Raw genomic sequence first — 19,549 nt, forward strand, 5'->3', positions numbered from 1 at the left:
AGTGCAGGGTGCATGTGAAGGGAGTAGCTGAAGTTGAAGCTGGGAAAGAGACAGGGCTGAAATCTTTGACTGGAGCTTTTGTGTCATTTTTAGGAGCCTTTAGAGGTATTTAGGAAGTGTAGAGTCTTTGAAGACCTTGAGTTAGTAGAGTATCAGAACAGTTTTGCCAGTTGAAAGACTGGCTTGTTAGAGATGTGTTGGGTGGTAAGGAAGACTGCTTGAGGTAGGATATCCAGTGAGAGCATTGGTGCTCAGCCCTGACTGCACGTTGGAATCATCTGGAGAACTTTACCAGTTTCATGCCCAAGTTCACCTCAGATCCCGAGCATAGGCATTGGTTATTGCTTGTCTAGTGGGATCACAGCCAGGGTTTGTGAACCACTGTGTTGGAGGGTTGCTATATCCAAACCATATACTATGAAGTTCCAGATTAAACAAGTTCCAGCAGCATAAAGGAACCAGAGTAAGGAGATAACAAATAGAATGTGGTGGTCATTTGAAAGAAGAAAGGGTTGAGTGAAGGTTGTTTTCTAAATTTCATCACTGTGTAGATGAAGATAATATGCCACTGCTCAGTCATGTATCAGTGAGAATCTGAAGGAGAGGCAGATTTGAGTACTAAGCCTTGCTGATTGGACATGAGAAAGATGAAGAATTGTATTTTAATATGAAATTTGAGGGAAATGATCTATAGTATCAAATGAACAGAGAGAGAAACTGAAGGGAAGGAAGGAGCTAATGGAATAGTTGAAAATTCATGATAGAGTGCATCCTTGATGGGTGAAGTCACACCCATCAGTATAAAGCATAGAACAGAGAGAGAAGACCTCATTTCTATGAGAACAAGGAACGTTTCCATTCAGAGAGAAATAGAATACTACTACTAATAATAAATTACAAGCAGTAATTTTGCCTGATGGCCTGATTTCCTTCCTATGGGAGGTACAGGAATCTGCTGAGAGTTACAAGGTGAAAAAGGAGATTAAGGAGTGTGGTCAAGCTTTGGAAAAGTAAGGACATGGCCATCTTAGGAAGAGACTGAGAAGACCATGTCTTTCTAGTTCTGGTCTAAGCGCTCATTTCCCCCGGTTTCAGTGTTGTCCTCTTTTGGTTACTTCCTGGGTGAGCTCCTTTTCTTCAGTTACACTGGCATCTTCTAGAAGAAACACTGATAAACTAAAGTTTGTCCAGAGGAGTTTAGTATTTGATATTGTAGTTTAGAAAATTGGCTTTTCACTTTGGGGATTTTTTTTTTTTTTTTGGCTACCACTTTGCTATATTAATTTGAAATGTAAAGTGTTGAAATCGCTTAAAAATATAGATTTTACTGTTTGCAGCATCAATAATTAGCATCATTTTAAAAAATATATATTTTGCTTTTACTTGAGGTATTGGAAATTGAACCCTGGGGCTTTCTACTGCTGAGCTAATATTCCCTGCCCTCTGTGTTTTGAGACAGTCTTGCTAAATTACCCAGGATGACCTTGAACTTGGAATCTTCCTGCCTCAGGCTCCTGAGTAGCCCAGATTGCAGGCTTGTGTCACTGTGCCTGGCTTTTTTCTTTACTGTTATGAAAGTGTGTTTGTGGGGGGAAGCTACCAATTTGACATTTTGAAAATATATGCACTTTTGGTATAAATGTTTTTATTGTAAAGGAATTTGAATCTTTATTTTACTTTTGATACATCATACTTTTTTTATTCTCTGAGTCTGCTAAAGATCTCTCAACTTTCAGTATGAACTATGATTTGTACTAATGTATTCGAAGTATTTCTTTCCTCTAAAAGACTAAAAATCCAATAGACTGGAACTATTTATTTTATAGATTTTCTGTAAAACATAACTGATTAGTTATTCATCAGAACTAATATATTCATTATAACAATACTATGGGTTTCCAGTAAGTCTTCTTGTTTATAATATGCTCTTAAGGTAATTTTAAATTACTTAAGTAAAGTGGCTCACCACTGAGGCTGTTTATGGATAGCAGTGGACTTGTTGTTGCAAGACTGACTTAATGTTTTGATATCATTTCAGGTAACATATCATTTGTTGCATTTCCAGTTTCCAGCGCCAACTCACCAACAAAAATTTTACCAAAAACCTTAGGACCAATAAATGTGAATGTTGGACCCCAAATGGTAAGAAATTCATCAGTCTTTGTTTGAATTGAAACTTTGCTTAGGAAAGACTAACTTAAAATATAATTGTAAGCTGGGTGTGGTGGCACACACCTGTAATCCCAGTGGCTTTGGAGGTTGAGGCAGGAGGACCGTGAGTTCAAAGCCAGTCTCAGCAAGAGAGGCACTAAGCAACTCAGTGGGAACCTCTCTCTAAATAAAATACAAAAGGGGCTGGGGACATGATTCTTGGTTGAGTGCCTCTGAGTTCAATCTCCGGTACAAAAAAAAAAAAGATAATTATACTGAAGAAATTTGATCAAATATTCCAGTTAATTTCAGTCATCCCTTTCACTTTTTAAAAACATTTTGTTTTTATCTGAATGTAACTTATTATATCTTGACAAAAAGGCATTGTGTTCTTCCATGTTGCATTCTCACCTAATGGAATCTGTGGATGTGTAATATTAAGCCTTTGCCCCCTGTGTGAGCCTTCTCTTGGCTTTAGTTGTTTAAATTGATTTGAAATCTGTTGTGTTTGATATCTTTATTCTTTTTTGTTTTTCTTAGAATCTTTTTCCTTAACTAGATAGTCTCATAATTTGAATGTTTAACCAGTATTTTAATCCATATCTGGAGCTTTGAATTTGAAATGACAATTGGGGAAAAATAACACATCAATTCATTTTCATCTTTCACAATAGAAATAATAGATGAAAAATAGGAAATATTTAACTATTTCTCGAAAGATATTGTTAATTCTGCTAGAGCTTTAAGTATATAACACTTTTAGGAAACCATATTTATAAACAGAGATGCATGTATTCAATCCTCCAAAACTATACCTAATTTAAATGGCCTCTCCCCACCATAGATAAAAGTTATTATACATTTGAAGAATAATTCTTCATTGTCAGTATGTACATCTTTTCTTCTATAGAGCAAAAAAAGTAAATTACACATAATATGTAGCACAGTGGACAGTGTTTAATGCAAAGTTAATTATACAAACATATCTTTTAACATACTTAATGGTGCTGGGTGTGGTGGTATACTTATAATTCTAGCAACTCTGTAATCCCAGAGATTTGGGAGCCTGAGGCAGGAAGATCATAATTTTAAGGCCAGCCTTAGCATTTTAGTGAAACCTTCACCAACTTAGGGAGACCGGTACTCAAAATAAAAAGGGCTGTAGATATAGCTCAACAGTAGAGCACCCCTGGATTTAATCATCAGTACCCAAACAAACAAAAAAAATAATGATTTTAGAAATCTTTAAGACATTATAGACATGATATTTTCTTTGGTCAGTTGAGGACTGTTAATCATCTGCAGAATTCCAGCTAAAGATAAAACACAATTTACTGTAAGTATGTGAAGAATGTAATCTAGCTCCAAATGACTTGGAGACCTAAAGCTCAAATAAGTATCCCCATTGCAAGGTAGCTCAGGGTATATTTTCAAACATTTGTTAAGCAGTACCCTTCCCAGCCACTACAGTAGGTGAAAATGAGATAAAGGAGATTAATAAGACATTCACTAAAATTAAATGTAGTCAGATTTTTAGGAGTCTGACCCTTACAATAATCTTCTGTGAGACTTTTTTTTTTTTTTTTTGGTATTTTAATTGATACTGCTTTGACTCAAATTAGAATTCCTCTTTTCTTCCCTTGTCAATTTGAACATGTGTGCATGTAAACTCTTACACAGTTCAGTTCTGACAATGGTAAGTAGTCAAGTGTACTGTTAACTCAGTTACCATAAACATCAGGATCAACACAGCAAAGGGCAGAAGGAGCAGAAGAGATTTGGCAAAAGAAAATTGGCTTTGATTTGTCTCCCTCCAGACTTTCTCTCTGGTTTCCTAATTGTGGGAGAATCCCAATGTTCTGAACATCTCCCTTAAAAATTCATGTTGAAGCCTAATAATCCCTGTTGTGGTGATGTTAAGAGGTGGAACCACTGTGTAGTGGCCAAGTCTCAAGGGCTCTATGTTCATGAATGGAATTTGTGCCCTTGGAAAGAGATTGAAGGGAACACCCCAGCCCCCTCTGTCACATAAGGACCCAGCAAGCAGGTGCATTCTGTGAAGCACTGTGTCTTCCCCAGACATTGAATATGCTGACTTCCTCTTCTCCAGAACTGTGACAAATAAGTTTTTATTATTTTGTAAATTACCTAGTAAAGTATTTTGTTAGAGCAGATGTGAGAAATGGGGTGCTGTCATAATAAATATCTGAAACTCTGCGAGAGGCTTTGTAACTTTTGGTGGGCAGAGGTTAGCTGAGTTTAGAGAAATACATTCGCAAAAGACTGTATTGCCATGAATGGACAGTAAAGAGTGGTTCTGGAGAAGGCCCAGAAGAGAGCTGTGGAGAAAGCCTCAGTCTGCTTAGAGTTATCTGAGCAGTGTGATCAAAATGTTGGTAGAATTAGGTAGTAAAGGCCATTCTGATGAGGTCCCAGATTGAAGCCAGGAATTTGATATTAGAAACTATAGGAAAGGCCATTTTTTGTTACAAAGTGGCCAAGAATTTGATTATATTGTGGTCATGGCCTTAGAGATTTATGGAAGGAGGAATTTAGGAACAGTAACATAAGGTATTTGGCAGAAGAAATCCTTTTTTTTTTTTTTTTTTTGTGCTGGGAATCGAACCCAAGGGCTCTTAACCACTGAGCCACATCCCCAACCCTTTTTTTTTTTTTTTTTTTTTTTAATTTTGAGACAGAGTCTTGCTAAGTTGCTGAGTCTGGCTTTGAACTCACAATTCTCCTGCCTCAGCCTCCCAAACTGCTGGCATTATAGGTGTGTGCCCCCATACTATAGATTAAATATTCAGCAAAGTGTTGAGGGTAAGGCATTGCTTCTTTTGGCTGCTTATTATACAATCTGAAAAGAGAAAAATAAAAAAAGAATTATAAGTGGGATTGATAATCAGAAGGGGAGCAGAACTTAAAGATTTGGAAAAATTTTAAAATAGGCCATGTTTTAAAGAATGGGAAAAAAAAAAAAAAAAAACAACCTCTTCTGGCTCTTCTGGATAGAACACCAAGGTGTGGCCTACAACCTTTTGATAAAGAGGTGAGTATGGGTGGTGGAAGCCTGGTGCTGTCAAGACAGTGGAAGAATGAACCAGAAAGCATTATCTGTGCTGCCTTTCCCATCACAAGCCTAGCAAGCCAGGGCTTGGGGAACAAAATATGTCAAAAAATTGTCTACCCTGGCTCAGGGGACCTTGGCAGTCACTGCCTGGTACTGCCTCAAGTCTGTCCCCTTCTGTCACAGCCCTCCTCAGCCATTCCACACGCAGTGCATGCCACAGGGAGCAGGCAAAGAGCCTGGCAGTATACACATAGTGCCACTCCCCCCAGTGCAGAATGCATGAGTTGTGGAGGCATGGCTGCTTCCAGAACCCTCCCAGGGCCCAGGCAGAGAACAACTTGAGGGGTGTGACCATTGTAGAGAGCCCCTGGTGCCTGGTAGAGCCATGGGGATTCATTCTGAGATCAGACCAGTAAGAGCCATGGCATGCAACTCTGACCTAGGAGATCCACAGGCAGAAGACTCCAGCCCATGAAAACTGCATTGTGGACTGTGCCACACGGCAGATCGGAACCATGGGTATGGAGTCCCCTAGAAACTCATGTATGCAGAGCAGGACATCAAGTCAAAGAAAATTGTTCTCAAGTCCTACGATTTAGTGTTTGCCTGGTTGGTCAAGACTTACCATCCCTTTCTTCTTTCCCATGTCTCCTTTTTTGGAATGGGAATGTCTATCCTGCATCTGTCCCACCACTGTACTTTGGAAGCACTTTGATTTCCCAGGCTCATACAGCTAGACATTTGAGGGCAGAAAATCTTGAGAATTTTGTTCAGTTACTATCTGATTTTCATAGTCTAATTGATTATCAGAGAAACCACATGGTTTCTCTTAAATTAGGAATGTCTGGAGTTTAACGGAAGAATAGGGGACTCTGAAATAGCTTCAGGACAGAATACACCTTTTAGCCTTACTTATATCTGATTTGGATGACACTCTAGACTTTTTGAGTGAATGCTAGGACAAATTAAGATTTACAGGACAACTGGAATGGAATGAATATATTTCATATGCGAGACAGACATGAATAGGGTGGGGCTAGATATAATGCCATGATTGGAATGTGACCCTCCAAAAATAATGTTGAAACCTCATCCCCATTTTGGTGATCCTAGTAGGAGGGCCTTGGAAAAGTGATTAAGTCATAGGGGCTCTGCACTCATGCTTGGTTCAAACACCCTAATACAGGAAGGTGAAGGGAGTACCCTAGCCCTTTCTGCCTCAAGAGGACACAGCAACAAGGCTCCATCTTAGAAGCAAGGAAGCCCTCACCAGACACTGAATCTGCTGGTATTTTGATGTTGGGCTTCTCATGTACTGAAAGTGAGCAATAAATTTATGTTGCTTATAAATAGTTAGAAATTTTGTTACAGCAACTTGAATGGGGAGTACATCCATTCCTTGGTTTTCCTCTTCTTTTGTCACTTTTCAACACTGTCTGGGTTGGGGGTATGGTGCAGTAGTAGAGTGCTTGGCTAGCATGTCCAAGGTTCTGGGTTTGGTTCCCAGCACTGTGAAAAATAAAAATAAAAATTGTCTTGAATCTCTCATCCATGATCCCATCTTACTTATCTATGTAATACAGTCTTCTTTTTCTACTTGATCTTGGAACTTTACAGTCTTTTGGAAGCCAAACCTTAATGATAGTAGAAATTTCAAAAGGTCATATGAAAAAATTTTCAGTGGGTACTGGTGTAGTAGTAACTGGTTTAACTAGGGATACTTGCCCTTGGTTTACAGTTTATCTTATAGATGTATATACCTTATGATTGCATGTATAAGCTCATAGCTACCTTATTTTAGAAGATTAAAAGCTATATGCTTATAATGAAAACCAAAATTTTGTCAAATAATGGAATCTTTTAATATAATATTTTTCAGAATACTTATGCTTTCAGTTTTTCTAACTGTAGGTGGCAGTAGTACATAAAATATGTTGAGGGCAGAAATTTTTTTTTTTAGTCATACATGACAGCAGTTCAGAAAATTTGAGAATTTTGTTCAGTTACTGTCTGATTTTCATAGTCTAATTGATTATCAGAGAAACCACATGGTTTCTTTTAAATTAGGAATGTCTGGAGTTTGAAGGGAAAATGGGTGACTTTGAAATTTATGTATGTATGTGTGTGTGTGTGTGTGTGTATTTATTTATTTATTTATTATGGGGCTTGACTCCAGGGGTGCTCACCACTGAACTATATCCCCAGCCCCTGCTTTTAAAAATAATTTTTTAGTTGTGCTAGACCAATATTTTTATTTATTTTTATGTGGTGCTGAGGATCAAACCCAGTGCCTCACATGTGTAAGGCAAGTGTTCTACCACTGAGCTACAATCCCAGCCCCCTAGCTCTTTTTATTTTTATTTTGAGACAAGTTCTCCCTAAGCTGCTGAGGCTGACTTCAAACTTAGGATCCTCATGCCTCAGCTTCCCAAGTTGTGGGGATTACAGGTGTGCACCATTGTACCCTTCATGAAGGCTCTGAAATTTAAAACTCTCTCTTTTTTTTTTTAAGTCGTATCAGCTAAATATTAAAAGTATGTTTTTACCTCTGATTTTAATTTAGAATATCAAAATTAAGGTTCTGGGTCTATAAAGCATGTCTGAGTTGTCACTATGTAAATTAATTTTCCTATATTCAGTGGTTGATCAGCTCTTACTGACTTTCTTTTGAGTTTTTGTTGTTGTTCTGTGATTATTTGTTTGAGCCAGGGTCTCATCGTGTTGTCCAGGCTAACCTCAAGCTCCTGGACTCAATCTTCCTGCCCCAGCCTCCTAACTAGCTGGCACCACAGACCCATGCCACTGCACCTAGCTACTTTTTGCTTTGTTTGTTTCTTTCTTTTTTTTTTTTTAATATTTATTCTAATTTGTTATACATGACAGCGGAATACATTTCAATTCAGTACACACATATAGCACAATTTTTCATGTCTCTGATTGTATACAAAATAGAGTCACACCGATCGTGTCTTCAGACAAGTACTTATGGTGGTGATGTCCATCTCATTCCACTGTCTTTCCTACCCCCATGTTGCTTTGTTTCTTTAAAGCTCACTATTAATATTATAGTTTAGGAACTCAGTATAGCTCATGCGCACTTCAAATTTGTGTTTCCTGTTCAAGTCTATCATCCCTCATTTTGTTCATGCAGGAAATGTTAAGGAATTGCTGTGTACTATGCCCTATGTTAAGAGAAAGGAGTAAGATGGTGTTATTCATGTTCAGATTATCAAAGACCATCAACCAAGGATCTGACATTAAAGGGAAAAAAAAGTAAAGTAGAACATAGCAATTCATTTTCAGAGTCGTTTTCTTTTTTTCCATATTTTTATTGATGCATCATAGTTGTATATAATGGTGGGATTCAATGTTACATATTCATACATGCATACAATATAGCAATGTAATTTGGCCAATATCATTCCCCAGTATTTTTCTTCCCTCCCTCTGGTCTCTTTACTCTACTGATCTCCTTGGTTGTACATGAGATATCCTGCCATCCCCCAGAACATTTTTTTCCTTTTTCTTGTCTAGCTTCCACATAGGAGAAAAAACATATGACCCTTGACTTTTTGTGTTTGGCTTATTTATATTAACATAATGTTCTCAAATTCCATCCATTTTCCTGCAAATGATATAATTTCATTCTCTTTATGGTATAATAAAACATCATTGTGTATATATATCATGTATTCTTCATCCATTTATTCATTCCCATGTAATTTTTTTCTCAAATATATGTTTTTTAGTTGTAGGACGACACAATATTTTATTTGTATGTGGTGCTGAGGATTGAACCCAGTGCCTCATGCATGCTAGGTAAGCACTCTACCACTGAGCCACAGCCACAGCCCGCCCCCTACATCATTTTTAATAAAGGTAGTCAGTTTTTCTATGTCCTGTTTCCCATCCTCTTTTCATCATCTCTCCCCCATCCCCAAAAGCCCTTTTTATCGGGAAAAATCAAGCATGTAGGCTAGTAATAGAGAAAGAGAACTCCTTAGTAATAATTCTGTACAAATAATAAAACTATTTCACAGATCAGTTGGAATGCTTAGGACTTCTGCTCTAGGAATGGAATAGAATAGAAAAGAGACTAGTCAAATACTCAAATCTTTCTTCTTAAGCTATTTGTACCCAAAGTCAGCATGCGAACTGTGCCCTTTATATTATAGTGTTTCTTATTGTATTTTACATAATTGGTTCTAGAATGTCAGTGAACAAAGAACCTAGTTTATTCCCTATCAGTTTAAAAGTTGGGTCTTTTGTCTCAGTTCAGTAAATATTTATTGTGCCTTTCCTGTGAGCATCCCCCAGCATTGTGCTAGACCCTGCAAAGGACACAGTTTAGCAAGGCAGTTTGTCTTCCCTTAAAGTCTTGCAACTGGATGGGAAGTAGGAAGTGAGCTCAGATACTTGGAGGAGTGGGAGATAAAACATACTTAGAATGTGTGACCAATACATTGTCTAGTTTCACGTTCTCTTGAGACAAGCTTCTGGATGCCTTACTTGATATTGCTAATAATCCGAATTTTTTAGACATCTGTCAGTATTATTGTCTTTTGTTTTTATTTTTTAATTCCAGAATTAACTTACTCAAATTATGTTCTGAACATCTGTAAGTATTAACATCTCCCTAGTCCCAGGTTGGCATAATGCCAAACACAAACAGAACCTAACTGAAGTTCCTAATACTTTAGTAAATGAATAAATGTTAACTGAACTTCAATAATGAAGTCTGAATACTGTTCAGGTTATTGTTTGAGTCTTTACCTCAATAGCAAATGAAGAACTTGAAATGCCTTTGAATTCTTCCCTTTGGTCCTTTATGGAGTAAGTTAACAACTAACATAATGACTATAGACCCTGGATATACAGACAGGTTTTTTTTTTTTATTATTATGGAGACAAAAGTTAATTGGCATTTGACTTATATGACACAGTAAAAAAAGAAATTTTTGGAAGAGTTACTTAACAATTATATTTAACTCATATTATATGTTTTCATCTCAAGTAGAACCTAAGCAAAACCTTACTATTATGGAAATTTTCAAAATTTTATAAAAATAGAACCCTTGTGCCCAGCAGCTGCTTCATTAGCTATTCACATAGGGCCAGTCTTTTTCCATTAGTGCCTTCCTTCACTGGAACATGCCCTTATTTATTTGTTTTTATGAAAATACTTTGAAAGCTGTTATTAGGCTGCCAGATTTTTTGGTATTCTTATAAACATATTTGGAAAAAACATGTTCTCTTCACCAGTGAAAATTGTTATAAAATCTAGAAAACAATTTGGTAACACACATTAAGGATCCATTTTAAAAAATAAAATATTTTTTATTCCATTAATTTCCTTTCTGGAATATAGTCGTAGGAAATAGAAATTGAGGCTAAGATTTTTAACTGAATAATCTATAATTGAATAATTAAAAATCCATATGTATAATAATAATGGGGAACAATAATCCATACACTGGAATGTTTTATTTAATAACATGAGGAAATGTTGTGGAAGAAGCAAGAGAAAATTGCATGTACTAACCTACATTGTGTAGTATCTTTGCATTATACTGGACTCTGAAGATCTGATTTGTTATTATCCAGGCTCTAGTAAATCAAGCTCTACTGTAGTTTGTATACTTAATTTCAAAGAAAGGTTTTCATTTTTCTAAGACATTGTAAGTTGTCAGTTTAATACTTACTAAAATGTACATTTTTACCTCATCAGTATTTAAGGTACTTCTGCTTTGCCGGGCACAATGGCACATGCCTGTAATCCCAATGACTTGGGAGGCTGACGCAGGAGGATCGCAAGTTTGAGACCAGCCTCGGCAGTTTGTGGCCCCTAAGCAACTTAGTAAGACCCTGTCTCAAAACAAAAAGGGTTGGGGAAGGCCAACCTCAATTCTCAGTGGAGAAAAACTGAAAGCATTCCCTCTAAGAACCGTAACAAGACAAGGATGCCCTCTTTTACCACTTTTATTAAATATCATTCTTGAAACTCTAGCTAGAGCAATCAGACAGAATAAAGAAATTAAAGGGATACAGATAGGAAGAGAAGAACTCAAACTATCACTGTTTACTGATGACATGATTTTATATTTAGAAGATCCAAAAAATTCCACTAGAAACATTCTAGCACTAATAAATGAATTCAGCAAAATAGCAAGATATAAAATTAACACCCATAAATCAAATGTGTTCCTATACATCAGTGATGAATACACTGAAAGAGAAATTAGGAAAACTACCCCATTCAAAATAGCTTTAAAAAAAACTGGAGAATCAGTCTAACAAAAGAAATTGAAAGACATCTACAATGAAAACTACAGAACACTAAAGAAAGAAATTGAAGAAGACCTCAGAAGATGGAAAGATCTCCCATGCCCTTGGATAGACAGAATTAACATTGTTAAAATGGCCATACTGCCAAAGGCATTACACAGATTTAATGCAATTCCTATTAAAATTCCAATGACATTCTTTGTAGAAATAGGAAAAGCAATCATGAAATTCATTTGGAAAAATAAGAGACCCAGAATAGCCAAGGCAATCTTAGAAAGAAGAGTGAAGCAGGAGGCATCACAATACCAGACCTTAGTGCAGTGGCGCATGCCTGTAATCCCAGTGGCTCGGGAGCCTGAGTCAGGAGGATGGCGATTTCAAAAAGCCAGCCTCAGCAAAAAGCAAGGCGCTAAACAACTCAGCAAGACCCTGTCTATAAATAAAATACAAAAAAGGGCTGGGGATGTGGCTCAATGGTTGAGTTCGATCCTGGCTCAAAAACAAAAACAACCGAACACCAGACCTTATATTATACTACAGAGCAGTAGTAACAAAACAGCATGGTATTGGCACCAAAATAGATGTGTGGGCCAATGATACAGTATAGGAGATACAGAGACAAACCCACATAAATACAGTTATCTCATACTAGACAAAGGCTCCAAAAACATACACTGGAGAAAAGATAGCTTCTTCAACAAATGGTACTGGGAAAACTGAAAATTCACATGTAGCAAAATGAAATTAAACCTACATCTCTTACCTTGCATAAAAATTAAGTCAAGGTGGATGAAAGACTTAGGCACTAGAACAGAGACCCTGCGCCTAATAGAAGAAAAAATAGGCACAGATCTCCACCATGTTGGCTTAGTAACTAACTTCCTTCACAAGACTCTTAAAGCACAAGAAGTAAAATCAAGAATTAATAAATGGGATGGAATCAAACTTCTTCACAGCACAGGAAACAATAACATGAAGAGAGAGCCTATAGAATGAGAGGAAATCTTTCCCACACGCATCTCAGATAGAGCACTAGTCTCCAGGATATATAAAGTACTCAAACTTAACACCAGAAAACCAAATAACTCAGTCAATGAATGGGCAAAAGAACTGAACAGACACTTCACTGAAGAAATAACAATTGATCAACAAATATATGAAAAAATGTTCAACATCTCTAGCAATTAGAGAAATGCAAATTAAAACTACACTGAGATTCCATCTCCTTCCAGTCAGAATGGCAATCTTCAAGAATATAAGCAACAATAGGGGCTAGGGATATAGCTCAGTCAGTAGGGTTCTTTACATTCACAAGGCCCTGGGTTCAATCCCCAGCAGTACCAAAAAAAAAAAAAAAAAAAAACCAAGAATATAAACAAAAACAAATGTTGGCTACAATGTGGGGAAAAAGTACACTCATATATTGCTGGTGTGACTACAAATTGGTGTAATCAATCTGGAAAGTAGTATAGAGATTCCTCAGAAAATCTGGCATGGAACCACCATTTGACCCAGTTATTCCATTCCCTAGTTTATACCCAAAGGACTTAAAATCAGCACACTACAGTGATATAGACACATCAATGTTTATAGCAGCTCAATTCACAGTAGTTCAGCTATGGAATCAATCTAGATGCCCTTCAACAGATGGATAAAGAAACTGGCATATATACACAATGTAATATTACTCAGCCTTAAAGAAGAATGAAATTAGGCATTTGCTGATAAATGGATGAAACTGGAGAATGTTATGCTAAGTAAAATAAGCTAATTCCAAAGAACCAAAGGACAAATATTTTCCTCTGATGTGGATGCTAATTCACAATAAAGGGAGTGGGGAGAATAGTGGTATTTTGGACTAACAAAGGGGAGTGAAGGGAGGGGAGGGGGGAAGGGGTAGTAGTGATAGTAGAATGAATCGGACATTATTACCCTCTGTGCATATATGCTTACAGGACCTATATAGCTCTGCGTAATGTACAACCAGATAAATGAGAAGTTATACTCCATTTATAAATAACATGTCAAAATTCATTCCACTGTCAGGTATAACAAAACAATTTAGAACAAATATTTTTAAAAATTAGAACAAATTAAAAAAAAACAAACTCAGGTATTAAGAAAAAAAAAAGTGAGGGTTTGGGGATGTGGCTCAGTAGTTAAACACCCCTGGATTTAATCCCCAGTGTTCCCCCCACTGCAAAACACAGGGATACTCGTACTTTAAGATCCTAGGACATAAGTAAATCATAGGTATAGCTTATATTTTAGATGACTGGCATTAGGTGCTTTTTAGATAGCTGGGTCTCCTCCTGGTATCAACATTATTGTCTGCCTGTAGGCTTTTCTCAGTAATTAACAGCATTATTTTCCTGTTCCTGACCTTACAGATCATAAGCACACCACAGAGACTAGCCAGCTCAGGAAGTGTTCTGATTGGGAGCCCGTACACCCCTGCACCAGCTATGGTCACTCAGACTCACATCGCAGAAGCCACTGGCTGGGTCCCCAGGTAAGATGGCACAAGTGACTATTTCTAAGCCCCTTAAAAAAAAAAGCTCTGACTTTTTATTGCTTCCTTGTCTTCTGTTCTTGTTTTGTTAGTATAATTCTTAAAAACTAATGTTTTTTGAAATCACCAAAATTTTGGTTTACTTTGTGTGTCATACACAAATTGCCTCTGGATCAACCTGTTTTAAATAGAGAAAAGCAGTACAATACCTTCAAACTGAATCTTTGGATTTTTTTTTTTTTAAACTCTGAGATAAGACTGTTTTTATTGTTACAACATTTAGCTGCTTTGAAAGTATGAAAATTATATTTTATATTGTTACTAACAGACATAAAATAGGAGCTATATATTATATGTTGGCTATACTCAGAATTTCTCCTATGAATTCTTATTTCCTTAAAAACCAGAAAAGAAATTAGGGAACCCCAAAAAAAAAAAAAAAAACCTAGGGGAAAAATGCCAAAGATATTAAAAATTTTATTCAGTTTTTACTTAATTCTTTGAAACACAGGGAATTTCAATCAATATCTCTTATGTGTTACTCATTCGCCACTTTTAGTATCAAACCCATATCTGTTTCGTCTTTGCTTATAGGGTAATGCAGAGTCTCATCTCGTCACTCTGTTACTTTAGAAGGCCTTACATGGTGGCTACTGCACTAGGTGAATTTTAGCAAGCAGACAGCTGAGTCCTTTAAGCTACCTGCATGTTAATATGCATCCATACAGATGGACACACACACACATCAAAAACAAAAGTATTTTGTAAAACCTCATTTGTAGGTCTCTAATGTTCTCCTTCCTAAATTTTCATTGAACTCACTTCAATGTAAGATTACTTTGTCATGTCTTGTCCCAAGATTGTTTTTATTTTGTGACCATACTTTTTATATTTGTTAGTTTTTGTCTTTGGATATATTCAGTGTAGAATTAGACAAGTTATACATAAATTATTCATTAAATAAAGCTGTGCTTATTTATGTGTTGTGTTTATGCTTTTTGTCTTTTTAGTGATAGAAAACGGGCTAGAGAATTTATAGACTCTGATTTTTCAGAAAGGTGAGTATAAGTGTGAATATTTTGTTTAGGATTCCAGTATGAAGAGAGGTTTTTGGTGCCCAGACTTATTTAGTTTAAATAGTGAGGCGTTTTTCTTTCCATAATGTTAACGTCCTTCATTCCTTTTGGGAGGTGAAGTATTCTACCAAAGTGAATACTCCATTTTACCGTAACACGCCTCAACTTTTAACATGTTTTATTGAAACTATTTGTAGGTAATAATACCTCTTTTTCCCCTTTTTGGTTGTTATTGTTGTTGTTATTGTTACTGGAGATTGAACTCAGGGGCACTTTAGCCCTGAGCTACATTCCCAGTTTTTATTTGAGACAGTATCTCACTAAGTTGCTGAGGCTGGCTTTGAACTTGTGATCCTCCTGCCTCTGTCTTTGAGCTACTAGGATTTTAGGTGTGTGCCACTGAGCCCATCTCATAATACATTCTTATTTGTTTGTTAAGCACTATTTCAAGAATGATGTCACTTTTCTTAGAATATTAGTACAGTGGTTCTCCATTCTGGTTGTTATAGAATCACTCATGGTCTGTTAAATAAAATATAAAATGCCTATCAAATCATTTAACTCCAGGATTAAGAACTCTCAGTTCAGGGGCAGAGTGCTTGCCTAGCTTGCATGAGGCCCTGGGTTCAGTCCACAGCACTACAAAATAAAAATAATCAATCAATTTCAAATCATTATTTGAGCCGAAGTTCAGTATTTCGGGTAGTCCACTACCCTGGATACCATATTAATGTTGACCTATTAAGACTCATCATCTCAGAGGCAGTTGAAATCTTTAAGATCATAACTGTTTTAGATGAAATCTTGCCAGCTATGCTTTTTAAAATTATTTCTGATTCTAAGTTTTTGTGACTTTTTTGAAAGGTGGTTTAGTCTTTTTTTCTCCTGTTAGATTGTGTGCTCTCAATGTAATAATTTCCTGACTTCACTATCCTAATTTGCCATCTATGATTTGCTGTGCATCGAGATACTAGTTAGCTCCATGTTAGAATTTAGTTTAAAATGAAAGTGCATGGCTGGGGTTGTGGCTCAGCGGTAGAATGCTCGCCTAGCACATGCGAAGCCCTGGGTTTGATCCTCAGCACCACAATAAACAAAATAAAGTTATTTGTAGTCCAATTACAATAAATAAATAAATAAGAAAGTGCAGAGGCTCTGAGTGAGGATTGTGAGACTGTATATGAAGAATGTATATTTTCTAGCACTCTTTAGTTCTTCTCTCCCACCCACCCCCTTTTTATTGGGGATTCAACCCAAGGTCTCATATATGATGTGTAAGTTCTCTACCACTGAACCCTCAAAAATTTTTTTTTCAACTTTTGAAAAGGTTAGGGGGTACCAAGGAGTTAGCCTGGGGGTGCCTAGCCACTGAGGCATATCCCCAGCCCTTTTTGGTATTTTATTTTGAGACAGGGCCTCGAGAAGTTGTTCAGGGCCTTGACAAGTTGCTGAGGCTGATTTTGAACTTATGATCCTGAACTGCCTCAGCCTCCTGAACTGCTGGGATTACAAGTGTGTGCCACTGGGCCCAGCAAAAACTTACTAAAATTTTGAAACAGGGTCTTGCTAAGTTGTAGCAATTGGCCTTGAACTTGTGATCCTCCTGCCTCCCAAGTAGTTTGTGAATGTGCCACCACACTCAGCTCAGTTCTTAACTATTTGAAACAGACAAGATCACTTCCAGGGAACCACTGTATCATATAGAAATATATGGGAAAATGTTTTTTTTCTATCTAATGGAAAACTCACATTGGTATTTATTGATGTTTATCCTATCAAAGTACAGGTACAAGTTCTTAGATATGTATTAAGCAATGTTATAGGCCTTAAAAAATGTCCTCAATGATAGAATGCAAGCTTAGTCACTAGGTTCTATCCTAGTACTGTGTGCACACATACACAAAAATGGAACTGTTTCTTGGTTAAGAACCTATATACTATAAATAGTATGTTATGGTTTTGATATGAGGTGTTCCCCAAAAACTCTTGTTAATGCAGTAATATGCAGAGATGAAAATGATTAGATTAGGAGAATTGTAACTTAATCAGTTATCCTCATTTGAAGGGGGAACTGTAAGCAAGTAGGGCATGGCTAGTAGAGGTGGAGGTGGTCACTAGAATTGCACCCTGAGAGGGTGTATCTTCCCCCTCCCCCCATGTTCTGCTTCCTGACCCTGACATCAGTGGAGCACCTTTCCTTTGCTGAGTCCTTTTCCCATGATGTGCTACCTCATTGTGGACCCAGAGCAATGGAGTCAATCGTCTATGGACTGAAACATCTGAAACCATGAGCCCCAAGTAAACTTTCCCTCCTGTGAGGTGTTCTTGTCCAGTATTTTGGTCATAGGGATGAAAAGCAAACTAAAATACAATATAAAAAAATATGATTCTTGCCAGCCATGGTGGTGCATGTCTGTAATCCCAGCGGCTTGAGAGGCTGAGGCAGGAGGATCATGAGTTCAAAACGAGCCTCAGCAACTTAGCGAGGCCTAAGCAACTTAGTGAGTGTCTCAAAAAATATATATTAAAAAGGATTGGGGATATGGCTCAGTGGTTAAGTGCCCTTGGGCTCAATTCCTGCTACCATACAAACAAATACCAAGATTCTCTTCATTTTCCTTCATAAGGGAAAAGTGTAAAGATCACATATCAAAATGCTAGATTAAGTTTACTAGGGGGTTGGGGTTGTGGCTCAGTGGTAGAGTGCTTGCCTAGCACGTGCGAGGTGCTGCGTTTTATCCTCAGCACCACATAAAAATAAAATAAAAGGTATTATGTCCAACTACAACTAAAAAATATTTTAAAAAATTATTAGGACAAGTTTACTTATTCAACACGCTTGGGACCAGAGTGTTTCAGAATTTGGAGTTTTTCAAATTTCATGGTTTTGCCTGGAGTTTATTGGTTAAGCATCCCTAATCCAAAATCCAGAATGCTCCAAAATAAAAAACTTTTTGAGTTTCATATCAACACTCAAAGAATTTAACATTTTGGAATATTTGGGATTTGGGAGGGTTTTGGAACTTGAATTTTGAAATTAGGGATGCTTGGCTTTTATAGCCATTGATTCAACTTTCCCTTTTCTCTGTTTAATTCAATTACTTTTTTTTCTTAGTGTTTATTTTTTTAAAAACTTTTTATTTAAAAAAATGTTGTGATTAAATCCAGTAGAGCTCTACCACTGAGCTACATCCCCAGCCCTTTTTATTTTAAGACAGGGTCTTACTCTATTGCCAAGGCTGTCTCTAACCTGGGATCCATCTGCCTCAGCTTCCTGAGTAGCAGTGGTTACTAGACTCTTCTTATTTTTTAGTATTACTTGCTGTATTATATCTCACCCCCACTTCTAGTCCACCAAAACAATTGCTAAATGTGTTTTTTTTTCCTCAAATCTTGTCCAAAATAAGTATAAGATTTAGTGCAGTAGTGTTTTATTCCTCCTTTTTCTCTTTTTTCCCCTCTTGTTGCTGGGGCTTGAACCCGGAGTCTTGTGCATGATAGGCAAGCACTCTACCATTGAGCTACATTCCCAGCCCCTTCATTTAATCTTTTTTTTTTTAAACATCAAGAATCTTTTTTATATATAACTTTATTTTGTTTATTTAATTTGTTTATGTGGTGCTGAGAACCCAGTGCCTCACACATGCTAGGCAAGCGCTCTACCACTGAGCCACAACCCCAGCCCCTCATTTAATCTTAATTATCTTTTTTTGTCCTGCTGGAGCACAGTAAAAATGTTGTTTATATATATAATAAACTAATAATCCATAATAAACTAATTTAAAGTATAATAAGTTATATAGTCAAAATCAATATGATGAAAACCCATGCTCTGCTTCAGTGGTGTTTATCAAGTCAATTCACTCATTCAACAAATGTATTTTGAGTATCTGCAAGGTGTTGGTATGTTCTAGATATTAGGGATAATAACAAGCAAGACAGAAAGATCCCTTCACTTAAGGAACTCACTGGAAGGAAGCAGTAAACAAATAAAATAATTTTAGATGTAATACATATTATGCAAGGAAAAAAAAAAGGTAGCTTGGTATGATAGTGCACACCTATAATCCCAGCAGAGGATCACAAGTTTGAGGTTAGTCGAGCAACTTAGACCCTGTTTCAAAACTAAAAAGGGGGAACCTGAGTATGTTAGTTCAGTGGTAGAGTGCCCCTGGGTTTAATTGCTAGTACTAGAGTAAAAAGCAGGGGGGAGTGATTTGTAGAGAGTGTTGCAAGGGTTGCAGCTACTTTCAAAAATGTCTAAGGAGATCTTAGAGTGCAAAGAAGCCAAGAAGGTAAATAGCCAGCAGTCAGTGGGGGAGCAGGGATTCTGAGCCAAGGGAATGGAAAATGCGGAGCCTCTAAGGGAGGAGGTGTGATACATTGGGTGTACTGGAGAGAGGAGGAGAACGGTGGTGTGAGCTGAGGATGGAGAGGCAGGTGGGCTTCAGG

At 37.0% G+C, this 19,549-nt stretch overlaps 1 protein-coding gene across 12 annotated transcripts in view; it reads left to right on the forward strand.

Annotated features, from left to right (window-relative positions):
- Tfdp2 (transcription factor Dp-2) overlaps window positions 1-19,549 on the forward strand; it is a 160,756-nt gene that overhangs the window by 95,869 nt on the left and 45,338 nt on the right. For 10 of the 12 annotated variants that reach the window (XM_048794190.1, XM_015486982.2, XM_015486981.2 and 7 more), the window contains 3 exons: window positions 2,039-2,142; window positions 13,900-14,021; window positions 15,032-15,079. In XM_048794190.1, the coding sequence (XP_048650147.1) occupies window positions 2,039-2,142; window positions 13,900-14,021; window positions 15,032-15,079 (274 nt within the window). The remainder of the gene's footprint in view (window positions 1-2,038; window positions 2,143-13,899; window positions 14,022-15,031; window positions 15,080-19,549) is intronic. The other 2 variants (XM_048794193.1, XM_048794194.1) reach the window with 1 other exon arrangement.

Source organism: Marmota marmota, unplaced genomic scaffold (genome assembly GCF_001458135.2).
Source record: "Marmota marmota marmota unplaced genomic scaffold, marMar, whole genome shotgun sequence".
Classification (NCBI taxonomy): domain Eukaryota; kingdom Metazoa; phylum Chordata; class Mammalia; order Rodentia; family Sciuridae; genus Marmota; species Marmota marmota.